This window comes from Varanus komodoensis, unplaced genomic scaffold (genome assembly GCF_004798865.1).
Source record: "Varanus komodoensis strain SLA01 unplaced genomic scaffold, ASM479886v1 scaffold15, whole genome shotgun sequence".
NCBI lineage: Eukaryota > Metazoa > Chordata > Lepidosauria > Squamata > Varanidae > Varanus > Varanus komodoensis.
This window is the reverse complement of record NW_025335440.1, coordinates 6032077-6044792: the sequence shown is the minus strand read 5'-3', so window position 1 is coordinate 6044792 and position 12716 is coordinate 6032077. Positions and strand designations below refer to the sequence as shown.

Sequence of the window (12716 nt, the reverse complement as noted above, 5' to 3'; positions counted from 1 at the left end):
GATTAAAAAATGCTTCAAAGCCATAAGGAATAAAATTAAAATCACGAAGGATGGGGGCACGTGGTAGCCACCAGGAGAGATGCTTTAAGGTGTTCCTCTGTTTTGGCACAGTTTCTCTACCCCCAGTCTGAAAGCTAAAATGTCTCTCTTGGGTCTTAATTACTGGCAGTAAGATATTCAAGCTTAAAATCTGCTGGGAATGGCATTAGTTGGCTCGCCCCCCCCCCCACCCTCTGCAGGTTGACCCTCGGGAGCATCTTTGAAATTAAATTTGGCCCCTGGACGGACCGAGGCTGCACACCCCTGCTGCAGAGCACGAGAGCAAAAGAGATGTTTTCACCACCCTGTCCTTCCTAGAAATATGAGGGCCCGGGAAAAAAATGCAAACAACATTTTTCCCAAGGAAAACATGATTTGGCCTTGGAAGAAAAATGGGAACACATCCTGAATTTTTCACATTTTCCCTCTTAATTTTCCTCCCCAGAGTTTTCGTATCTCTAGGCCCTCCTTAGTATTTCCTTCCGTTTGTGTGTTGTCCTTGTCTCCTTTAGAATGAAAACATCTGTACAGCATTTGGTACAATATGAAGCTTTGGGATGGGGGCGGGAGAGAGAGAGAGAATGAGAGAGCCCTTACCTTCAATCTGGTCATGATTGAATTCAAGCTGAAAGAAAATAAAAGCAATTATTCCCCATTCCCCATGGAAGCCAATCAAAGAAAAACAGGCTTGGAGTCCCATAGAATGAATGAGATCTGTCCATGTCAAATGGCCTATTTGCTTCCTATCTGAGTGGTCCTTGGTTAGCTGAGATGGTTGAGTGGTCAACTGCAGGCCCTGAAAATCAAGCGGCCCATGTGCCACAACTTTTGGACACCCTAAAACTGGTGGTTCTGGATAGTCTGGATTCCCGTCCTACCCAAATTCCTCTGCCACACATGAGAACATTCCTGAGTCATGGAGCGCCCACATTCTGGTTACCAGCGATGGGTGGAGCAAAGATGGGGAATTTCCAGTGCACACCTTCGGAATTCCCTGCCTTTGGAAGAAATTGGCCCAGTTGGACTATATTAAAAATCCGTCTGCTTCACACTCGGCTTTGTTTTAAGTCTTGTGGGTTTAGGATGGTTTGGAGCTGGAAATTCTGCTCTTAATTGTATTTTTAGCTTTTGGTTTCAAGTCTAAATGCACTTGTGGTTTATTTCTGTGAGCTGTTTTGTTAGGTTTACCCTGAAAGGTGGAGTATTGATTTAAAGAAAGACAGCAATGAGCCGAACAAACAGTAGCAGGTTTCGTGTTCCAGAAATACAAGTGGTTCTCAAATTCTTTTTCCTGGATGAATGCCAGCAATAACACGAAGAAAACTGAATAGGATCCTGGTGTTCCCAAAAGCCCCTTTCCATATAACACACTTTTGGGAGTCTAATGAGCATGTGGTTGAATGTCTTGTGCTTTTGAGCACTAAACTAACTCGACGCAGAGCTTTTGTCTGTAAGTTGATCGCCTCCATCTCTTTATTGAGAACATACCTTGTCCCTCTTCCACAGCCTGGGCGAATTAGTCTGAAGCATCGGCAAAGGAGCGTTACAACATTTTTGGAGAAATGAGATGAGTTTCTGGCAAGCTCCACTAACAGAAATGTAAAACATTTTACAGACTGGCTGTTCCCCTGCTAATGGACTTCAGAAACATTATCTCAGAGTCTCCGACTGCAGCATTAACAAGCTGCTATGTTTGACCCCTTTGGGTTTTCTCTGGGGTTAGCAAGTGACTTAGGAGGAGGAGGAGGAGGAGGAGGAGGAGGAGGAGGCGGCCTCGGTGGTTGTTCTAGCTTCTTCGCCAGTTGCCAAGGCATGTTATGGGCCATCCTGCCATTTTGCACAAGCCTTGAGCCAGGGGTGGGCAACGTGACCCCTGGAATCACACGCGACCTTCAGCCGTCGGGGCAATTTTGAAAGCCCCGTGCAATTGACCACTGCAGGTCCCTGGTAGACGGTCTGTCCCTTACCTGCATGCAGCCCACGGGGCAGCGAGAAAGAGCAAGGGGCACGGGGGTCAGAAAGCAAGCCCCCAAGCAAGCCCTGGCAGAAGCCCTCTCCCACCCAGTTGGCCCTTGAGGAGCTGCCGGTCTGTGAAATGGGCTTTCATCCCCAGATGACGCAGAGCACGCACAGGGGGGAACGGAAGGCGAGCATCGAGGGCGCGATCCCCGAAGCCCGTTTCAGTTTGTTCTGCAAAGCGAAACAGGGACGGCGATGTATCGGGGGCCGATTCCAGGAAATGCTATGGGGAAGCGTTTTAACAAATGTGACCCCCCCACCCCCAGTGCAGTGTGAAGTGGTCCATTCTACAATCTCAGGGTTGTATCACCTGGGAGCCCCAAACCAGGGGAGTCCAGGGTCGTGCCCCCTGGAGGGGAGCGGGTCCAATCCCCGCAATGATGGCAGCAAACGGAAGGCCGACGTGCAGCATGGGTTGCCGCGCAGACTGGGCTCGGGAGGCCCGGGCCCTGGTCCCCGCTTGGCTGTGGAGGTCCTCAGGTGACCTTGGGCCAGGCACGGGCTCTCTAACTTACTTCACTGGGTTCTTGTGAGGACAAAATGGAAATTCAGAGGCCCACGTAAGCTGCGTTGGGTTCTTCAGGGGAGGAAAAAGCGGGATATAAACATAACGTGATTGCAGTAACACTTTCAACAAAAAAGTCCTAAAAGTTTCAAACAGGGCTTCTGAGAGGCTTATCCACAAGCTCTGCTTACTAATTTTTTTGTTTTAATCAACCCATTCCTTGGGGCCAATTCTTTTAAAGAAATGATGTATAACATGAAGACCACTGGGGTTTTGCTAGGATCCATCCATGCCTGCGTGCTAAAACCAAGCTCCTGAGCAAGGACGTCAGGGAGCGCGCACCTCATTCCTGGGCACGTGTGAAATGAGAGCCACGTGACCTCTGGATCGTTCCATCCACAAAGATATCAGGGGAAGAGCCTCCAGTGAGGAGGGGAAAGAGAGCGGGACACCGAGAGTGGGAGAGGGCCTGCAGATGGAGTGAATAATGCATTATAAACACCCAGATGGAGAGAGGGATAAAATTAAACACCCAGATGGAACAATGCCCAGGATTTGTCACCTAAGAAGATCTGTCTTGTTGGCCTGTCCTAGAACTGGTTTATATTCTGTGCTTGAAGGAGAGAGAGAGAGAGAGAGAGAGCGAGCTGTGTTATAGTCCCCTAAATTCGTCCTGCACCAAAAATCTTGGGGATGCAACCGGAAGTTGATCTTCTCTTCAGCACATCCATGACTGGCTTTTAATGAGTGCTGGTCCTTTGGTCCCGATACAGTTTGGAGGGGAAGCCAGAGAGAACGGAGTCAAAGTAACACCCCGTTCTTGCTTTTGATACTCCTGAGAGCTTTACGGGGCTCCCTTGAGAGCTCTCTCTTTTCCTAGAAGCCAAGCAATGTTGGTGTTAAGTTGCCAAACACCAGCCAGTGCAGAGAATCAAACTATAAATCTCTCTGCAGAGACGTCTGGATCCTTCCTTCCTTAGCATCTCTGGTTTATTGGTGTCATAAATAGGCACTAGGTTTCCCCAACTCTTGGTCCCCAGATCCAGCCAAGGAAAGCTCCCATCATCCCTAACTATTGGCCACATGGGCCAGTGTGACAGAAACTGTCTTCTGCAAAGCACCAGAGACCCAAGCATGGGAGAGGCTGCCCAGGATTAACAGTGTGCATTCTTTGAGCTTCTTGGGGGAGGAAGATGCCTTGCTGGGAAGTGGGGTTCCACCGGCCGCCTGCAGGTTTTGACTACAAAGCCTTAAATAGCTTAGGACCACAACATTTCTCCTAGCTCTGTCCACCCAGACACGGCCATCAAGCCCTGGGGTCGGCCTCTGAGTGTCACCTCCAAGTGAGGCCAGCAGGTGGCAAAAAGGAGCAGGGCTTTTTCAGTGGTGGCCTCCCAGTTCTGGAATGACCTCCCCATTGGGCCTGCTCAGCGCCAACTTTAGCATCTTAGCGCCAACTTAGGATATCATCTATTGCGGGGCAGTTAATTAGTTTAGCTGCTTAAGCAGGTTCCCTGATGAGTTCATATAGGCTATTTTTGTATGCATTTAAATTTGGTTTTAAATGTTGTATTAAAACCCTTTTATGATGGATTTCATGTTGCTCAGCTTTTTGTATTTTTATATGTTGTTGGAAGCCATCCAGGGAGCTCCAGTTAATTGGGTGGTATAGAAATTTGATTAATAAATGCATCTTCTAATGGAGAGACTGCACTGGAGAAGTCATTTAATGGAGAAGTCATTAAAACCATATTAACTGATGTTGAATTTCTGTGCAAGGAAGGCGAATTCCTTGGAGCCTGCTGCTTGTGCTCCAAAAGGCATTCTGAATCACGGATGGGCAGCTTGCAACTTTTTCTTTCACCAAGCTAAAAGGAGAGACACATCACATCCAACAAAAGCAATTCTGCAACCTGTCTCACATCTACACATATGGTTGTATTTTGTGACTAGGGGACGTCGAGACATGTTGGACTTGCTTCTGTCTAAACTTTAAGGGGAAAAATCTACACTACACTCAATTTCACATTTTCGAAATACATCGCGAACCAAACCGGGCTATTCTTCATTTGCAATCCTCTGAATTTTTCCAGGGCATTCTCCTATTTATGCAAATGTGCAACCGTGTGCCTAGGAAGGGAAACTGCATTCAGAAATGCATTATGCTCAGAACTGTGCTTGCAAACATTGTGACTATTAAGGCTTAAAGATGCACACCTCAGGAGTACGTTAGACCGCTTACAAATGTTTGTGCAAACCTGAGAAAATATCATTGGAAGATCACGACAAGGTTGCATCAGGATCAAGACTTGGACCTTGAAACTGACTTCTCTGGAATGCGATCCTAGCATCCTGGAGCCTTCCAACCTTTTCTGCCACACCTCCTGCAATTTATCCAGCAAACTTTTTTCTGCCGTCTAGGTTTAACACCGGGGAGGCAGAGGAAAGGCGGCTGAGCATGGATGGAAATTGGTTCCAGTCTGCTCCCCTCCAGGCCCCCCACACACCTCTCCACCCCGCTGCCCCCAGGGTCCGGCTGTGATTGGGAAGGGAGTCAGCGTGGCTCTTTCCGTGAGAGACATGCAGGGCCGGGCTGGGAGCTTGTGCTTGCGCGTCAGAATATGGAGATATGAGGACCTGGGTGTTTGGACTCCAAAAACGGTGGTCTCCCAGACGGTCAGGAGACCACAGAATCGTACTCGAGCCTTCATTGCTTCAAGGAACAGTTTCCTCTGTTCTGACGGCCATGCAAGACCCACCAAAGAAGTCCCTTAGCAAGGGCTTGAATGTAACTTTGCCTCTCGCATAGCAACATGATGCGAAATGCACCAGATATTTCTTAAACCCCCTCTTGGTTCTCTGCTGGGAGGAGAGAATCTACCGCCCAGCTCTTCTTGTGTTACTTCACTGCTCTGTCCTTTCCATCCTGCTTTTGCATTAACACACATATTTTCCAAAGTGGAGGAAGAGTTCGGCCACGCAACTGCCTTTCAGTGCAATTTGCATGACCTGACAAACTACTTTATCTCCTGAGATGGATGTTGATCTGTAGTTTCCTGCTTTTGGCAGGGATGTAAATGAAAGACAGTGGATCACGGCTGTTGCCAAGCATGGATCAAAACTGTTCAGAAATAAGGCTTGCGTCCTGCATCTCTGGCAGGAAAAATCCCACAACTCCAAGCATTCCCTGGCATTCCCAGGCATTCCCAGGCATTCCCCAGAATTGCAGGAATATCTGGAGCCTAAACAGCCTACCTTGCACCCCAATTCCTGCAGACTTCCTGCACTGCTCTTCTACCCTCCAATCAACAGGGTGGAATTACCCAGAGAAACCCCTGGATGATATTCCCACATAAGGGACTCAGGAAGCTTCACAGCTCCTGAGCTCCTACATGGCCTTGACTGCACGGGAGCAAGAAACCTCTGGCCACAAAACTGGTTTAAGCCACACAGACAGACCTGGCATGCACCCAGAGCCCAATCTCAATTTCCCCTTTGGCCCGACGCCTCTTCCTTTTGGCGCTGGCTCTGTGAGCAGCGACCGAGCGAGGGGTGCTTTGGAGGGGACGAATCCCCAGGAGGGTCATAAAGCAGCGGAGAAAAGCTTCACTGGGGTCATTTTTTCAAGGCGGACAGCTGCATGGGGAGCCGGGAGTCGCGCCAGAAGAGGGAGGGCGGTCACCAGCCCTTCTTCCCTTCACAAATAAATTTCTCTATTTTGGACAATGACAAAAGCTGAGGAAAATCAACAGGATCCAGGGAGACAAAAGAGGAGACAGGTTCAGTTGCTTGGCTATTAAAAGACTGACAGCCCCCAGCAACCTGAATCCCAGAAGCTCTGCTCCCTGCAGTAAATACAAGCGAAGGGAAATGAGCAGGCGAGACCCCAACTGCCTCCCGATGTCTCATGAGCATGTAGGAAAAGCCCTCCACTCCGGCACTCGGTGCACACGGTGGCAGAGCAGCGACCAGCAGGACGGGTGCAAGGCCTTTGGCAATTTCTAACCCTCACCTCGACACATGTCCACATGGAGAGCTCCTGGTCACTCCGTCCCGTGACTGTCACCCTATTATTTTTACGGGGTGTTCACTGACTGTTGGTCCTTCCCCACGAGGTATGCTTGATCCCTGGAGGGCTGTTTGGTGTCCCCCCTTTCTGGATTTCAGTGAAAGATTTCCTGTGGTCCGTGGAGGGCAGCTCATGTTCCAACTGAGCCAAACTCAGGGAGCCAAGGTTCAATTTGGATGCCAGGAAGCACTTCCTGGCAGTCAGGACCCCGAGGGTGTGGAATGGGCTTCCCCAGGAGGCGGTTGAACCCCCGTTGGAGAGCGTGTTCAAGGACAGGCTGGACATGCACATGGTGGGCATGTAGTGAGCGGAGCCGGCTGGAGCCGGGGTCAGACTAGATGGCCCGGGAGACCCCTTCTGACTCGCTCTGTTCTATGTTTCTAAGTGGTAGGGTTTCCCCAAACCTATCGATACATGGATGGTACAATTGCAATTACATGGACAGAGCTACCAAGAACTGACTGCCTCATAGCATCCTGAAGGAATTTTGACCAATGCATGCATGGTTTTGCATGGGTCCCTCCTTTAAAGTGCTCAGAAGCAAAAGTCATAGGTAATAGCTATGTACCTGAGCAAATTAAATTGCTCAAGAAAATGTGGAGTGCTGGATTAGATAATGCAATATTTCTCAAAGGCCCCTTCATGAGGTTGGCAAATAAACAGAACTGTTTTTTCCAAAGTCTGCAATGGCTTGCAATCTCAACAAGCCAGTCACTGTCACTGTGGGCAGCAAATTTTCATCTTTAATATTTTCTTGGTCACTGAATTTGGGGACACAGAACATAGACCATCTTTTTACTGTAGGGAAAAAATGCAGAGGAGACCACAAGGTTCTGTGCCTTCTGCAAGACTGTTTTACCAGTAATCCCTCTCTGTTGAGTTGTTGAGATGTGGAGAAGCAAGAAACCGTTCCAACCAGTTTGCATGATTTGATCACTAGGACAGTGGAAAGAGGCCAAGTAAAGCAAAATGGATTCCCGAACAAATCAGAGGGGTGTATGAACCTGTCAATTATGGGTTTCATTAGTTTATCTTTTTTTTTTTTTTTTTCCAATCTTAAATTTGCTTCATCCTGAACTTGGAGAATTTTCCCAGTCATAAATTTGGTTTGGCTTAAACTCTAAGGACTGGTTAAAAAGAGAAATCACATGAAAATGTGTGTGAGAGCATGCAAAATTTCTCCTCATGTATTGCTTTAGGTTGGCTAACCCTTTTTTCTGTTTTTGCAAGCAGTTTTTCTAACAGAACATAAGTTTCAGTCTTCCACCCACTCGAAAATAGAAACTTTCGCATGAACTGTTTTAACTGGAAAACTTGATTACAGAATTTGGAGAAGTGCAGTTTCCAACACATAACTAAATTTAGATTTCTAGTTAGGTTTATGGAAGACCTAACTAAATTTTGGGTTTCACTTTCAAAAGGGTGAAAGTGATCCATTGGGTCAGGATGGGACCAGAATCCATAAATCTTTCTGCTTCTAGTCTCCCGACTGCTAAGGATAAAAGCCAAAGGCTTTTCCGGAAATATATGATGGGGAGATATTCCAAGAGCCACATTTTAACCCAATTATGTCTCCCCCAGAGCTTTTTGAAAAGCCAGGCAAAGCGTCACAAACCTAGGCCCACACAGCGGTATCTGTAGCGGACCAATGGCTGATACAGAGAACTTTTAAGAGTCATTGTCAAAACGCTGCTGAGCCGAGGACACCAAGCCTTGGGCCCCAAGGCCAAATCCTGCCCAGATTAAAGTCAAAAAGGGCTGGCTCTTGGGGTGTCGTTGCCCCTGCCCCTTTCCCGCCTGTCCTGCCCAAAGATGGTCTGCCGTCCTTGGATGCCTCCCTGGAACAGGATCCAGCACCCAGTTTGGGAAAGTCTGCACACCTCTGATGCCGAGCAGGACGGGTTCATCCTTCATTGCTATGTGAACGCGCAGACCATGTGCCACGTGTCCTGCTAGTGAACTCAGGGGCTGCCTGGGACACCAAGCCTTGCCTTGTGCATCTGGTGACCTCTCGGTTACACTACCGCAACGGGCCGTGTGTGGGGCTGCCCTTGAAGGTTGTTCCGCAGCAGCAAAGTCGGCGAGGAGGCATAAAAGGAAGGGTGTATTTGTGCAGTTTATAGCTAGGCTGTGGAATTCGCTGCCACGGGGGCTGGTGATGGCCCCCGATCTGGATGGCTTTAAAAGGGGCTTGGACGGGTCTGTGAGGAGGGGGCTACCTGGGGCTACTAGCCTTGCGGGCCATGGGCTGCCTCCTTCAGCAAAGCGGCCCAGTTGCTGAGCAGCTTGGGCAGGAGGAGGTCCTGCACCCATCCTGCTGGAGGGGTCCTGGGGCAGCTGGTTTGCCGCCGCGAGTACGGGGTGCTGGACTGGATGGACCCTGGTCCAACCCAGCAGGACTTCTCTTACGCCCTTATGTTATGCTCTAAGTACTTGGAACCAGATAGTTTCAGCCCACAAGCCCAGCGTTGGCTCACCTTGCACTGGCGGACCAGGGCAACTTATTTTATATTGATATTTTTTCCAGTTTAACTTAATGTTTGTATTTTACAAACATTTTAATTTAATGGTGTAATTTAATGTTTGTATTTTTTTAACTTAATGTTTTAAGCCGCCCCGAGGCTCCAGCGAATGGGGCGGCATAAAAATGTTTCAATAAATAAATAAATAAATACCATTCTGAATCCAAGTCAAGGTACTACTTTGGACCTGAAAAGCCTTACCTAGGAGGATAACGGTGCCCCTTTCTGGATATCCTTTCTGCTTTTCTCGCACTAAAAGACCCCAGTGGGACAAAAATCCTTGCAGAAATTTCTTCCATGGAGTGTTGAAAGACGGGTAGATTTGCGGGCTATTTGAATTGGTTGGATCTGTGTCGCTTTCCCTTGGCAATTTAGTCTATTTTAGCTTGCTCTGTTTTGTTCCCAAGAAAATAAAAAAATAATTTTTTAAAATCCCTGCAGAAATTTGATCCCCTCAAAAAAGGCAACTCTCCGCAGGTCTCATCCAACTCTGCCCAAAAATGTTATTTCAAAAGTTATCAGCAGTCCCTTTCTTCAAGGGTGCATAGCACAAATGCGCGTAAGAAATGTGTAACACACGCCTGCCCCGCACCTATTAATCCCAAACGTGGCAGATTAGAGTCCCTTCCTAAGGGGTTCCCATGCTTGCAAAGCTGAATTGTAGGCATCATTTTAAAAAAATTCCATGAAAATAACGTCTCAAATTTCCGAACATTGAGTTGACATTAGTGCCCAAACAGAGGCAGGCCACGTCTGAATTAGGCTGAACTGAGCCGAGTTTTCAAAAGTGCGACATTGTCATCTGAGTCAAATCTCGTCGTCAGTGGATACCCCCAGTTCCCACCGAGTCGCACAATCTGCCTCCTCATCGGTATTTGCAGGGAAAACTTGGTTAGAAGGAGAAAGAATTTGCATTTAGGAAGAAATGACATTTTGCTGGAAGGAATAATCAGGTGGTACCCAGTCTTTGCTGAATCCAGATTCAAAAGAGCTGCATTTCCTATTTCCTGAGTCTAGATAAGTTGTGTTCTGGTTCTGTTTGCAGAATGAAACCAGCATGAACGTGGCAGGAGCAAGAGTGAGGACATCAGCTCCACAGGTTAGGCAGGTAATTTCTGAAGTGAGCATCCTTCTTACACAGGTGCCTGCATGATTTAAAATCCCCATTTTCCAAGCCTGGGGAAAACCTCTGGGGAAGTTATGGGCCCTTCAATACTCCACATTCCCAGAGAAGACATGGGGCAACTGGGAGAAGCCTGTTGTGGGGATGTCTCACCTGAGGCCCCCAAACCTTTTGGGCCTAGCTTTGCTCTGCTCCTGCCTCGCTTCTTGCTCCCAGAATCCTCTGGAGCAGGGCCAGTAATGGATCAGGTAAGATGCTACAAGTAATCCTCAAAACACCTGGCTGGCTACTGCAGACCCTTGATTCAGATCCAGTCTCCTCAGGAGAAAGCTTCTCCTCGGGGACAATTGTCTAAGCAGGAGAAGGACCCAGTTCTAGACAACAAAGTAAACCGAGCTGTAACAGGTGGACGGTGGACACAGAAACAGAGAAACAGAGCGAGTCGGAAGGGGTCTCCCGGGCCATCTAGTCTGACCTCCGGCACCAGCCGGCTCCGCTCACGACATGCCCACCATATGCACACCCAGCCTGTCCTTGAACACCCTCACCGATGGGGCCTCAATGACCTCCTGGAGAAGCCCATTCCATACCCTGGGGGTCCTAACTGTCAGGAAGTGCTTCCTGGCATCCAAATTGAACCTCGGTTCCCTGAGCTTTGCTCCATCGGAGCCCATCCGGCCTTCCTCTGCAGGGGAGAACAGGTCTCTACCCATCTCCATGTGACACCCCCTCTCATACCTGTATGTCTCCAACAGATCCCCTCTGAGTCTCCTCTTCTCCAGGCTGAAGAGACTCAGCTGGACAGCGCTTGGTAGCTCCCCATATGGTTTGACCTACAGTTCCCTTCAGCACAAACGAAGGATGATGAAAGACGTAGGCCAAAACATCTGGAGATCCACATGTTGCCCTGTTCTGTTCTCCTTCTCTGTCCATGCTCTGGCTGCATTAACCATGCCTTAGACTTCCTTGTTCCAGATGAGCATCACACGGGGAGTCTGTACATGCAAGGAATCCTGCTTCCTTGTAAAGATTTTGTTTCATCCACTTTGTCTGCATTTCCCAGATTCTTAGGTATCTCTCATTCCATCCTCCACTCATCGAGATATATTTTTAAGCAGGATTTCATCCCACTTTGACTAATTTGCAGTACTTGCATTAGCATAAATGAGCACATGAATCAATATGCATTTCATAAATGACCGAATATGCATTTGTTAATGCAAGTTTGGTCATTTATGTAAGCTAAAATATGTAGGCATATTTGGTCATTTATGTAAGTTATTTGTTCATGTATATTCATGCTAATGTACATTAGTGCTAATATGCATTACAGCAAATCCCACACACACACACAATGAGAAATTGGTCTCCAAGCCCGAATTCTCCATGACTCAAAAAAGCCAGTCCACTGTGGAATTCCCAGGCTGGAGTCCCAGAAATCCCAGCTCATCCGTATCCCTTCCAGTGCGATTCTCTGGTGGGCTGGCCGGGATCTCTGCCGCTCAAGGTGAGGGACATGTCGCTTCCCCATCCTTGGACAAAGGACAACCAACCTGGCAGCTAGCCCTGCTTCCATGGTGCCGGCGGGCCAGCCAGCCCCACCAGCCCCGAGAGCCGAGGGCCAGCACAGTGGCCACAGGGCTAGCCCAAAGCCTCTTTGGCATCGGAGCCTTCCGAGAGGGGAAGGGGACCCCACGGACCTGGGTTGCCCAAGGGATTCTCCCCTCCCCAAGCACGAGCCTGGACGTGTGTGCGTGTGCGCACACACACACGTCGCTCATTGCGGGGGCACCCCGCTCCTCCAGCCCCCCCCCCCACACCCATAATGCCCATCTGGTCCCTCAGGATGCTCCGGACGAGGCTTACTTTGATGTTGGCTGGGTTGAACTCGACCTCCTTCGGGGGCTCTGGCTCCGGGGGCGGAGGGGCCGGCTTGGGGGCGGCCTTCGGCTCCTCTTTCTTGGGCTCTGCTTTCTTGGGCTCGGGCTTCTTGGGCGGCATCGTGACGCGCCGAGGCAGAGGAGAGGCCGGCCGCTCGAGGGGGGGAGAGAGCGCAGAGCAGAGCAGAAGGGGCCCTCCTGGCCGGGGTCTTTATCCTGCTCCCGGCCCTCGGATGCCACTCGCTGAATGTCACTGTGCCGTCCCGTCCCCACCCCGCAGTCCCACATACCTTGCCCCACAATAGGGCCGTTGCTATAAAAGGGCAAGACGGCGCTCCAGCTATTTTGGAGCCGTCGCTTATGGCATTGTTTTGTGCTAGCTCTGAAATAGAACAAGGTCTCAGGTACGGGGTCTGGGGAAGGGGCAGATACGGGACTCTCTCGGGAGGCGAGAGGGCGCTTGGCCAGCTGCGAGTCTCCTCCGTATCAATTTCATCCCCAGAGAGATGGAGAGGGCAGATTCTTTGGCAGTGCTTTGGCGGGGGGGGGGGGGCGCATT

At 49.3% G+C, this 12716-nt stretch overlaps 1 protein-coding gene across 1 annotated transcript in view; it reads right to left on the bottom strand.

The window, feature by feature from the left end:
* MYL3 (myosin light chain 3) overlaps positions 1–12278 on the bottom strand; it is a 31326-nt gene extending 19048 nt beyond the window's left edge. Inside the window, exons 1-2 of the mRNA XM_044424934.1 lie at positions 12144–12278; positions 637–664 (exon numbers count right to left, since the gene is read on the bottom strand). Of these exons, the coding sequence (XP_044280869.1) occupies positions 637–664; positions 12144–12278 (163 nt within the window). The remainder of the gene's footprint in view (positions 1–636; positions 665–12143) is intronic.
* Between the last annotated feature and the right edge of the window lie 438 nt (positions 12279–12716).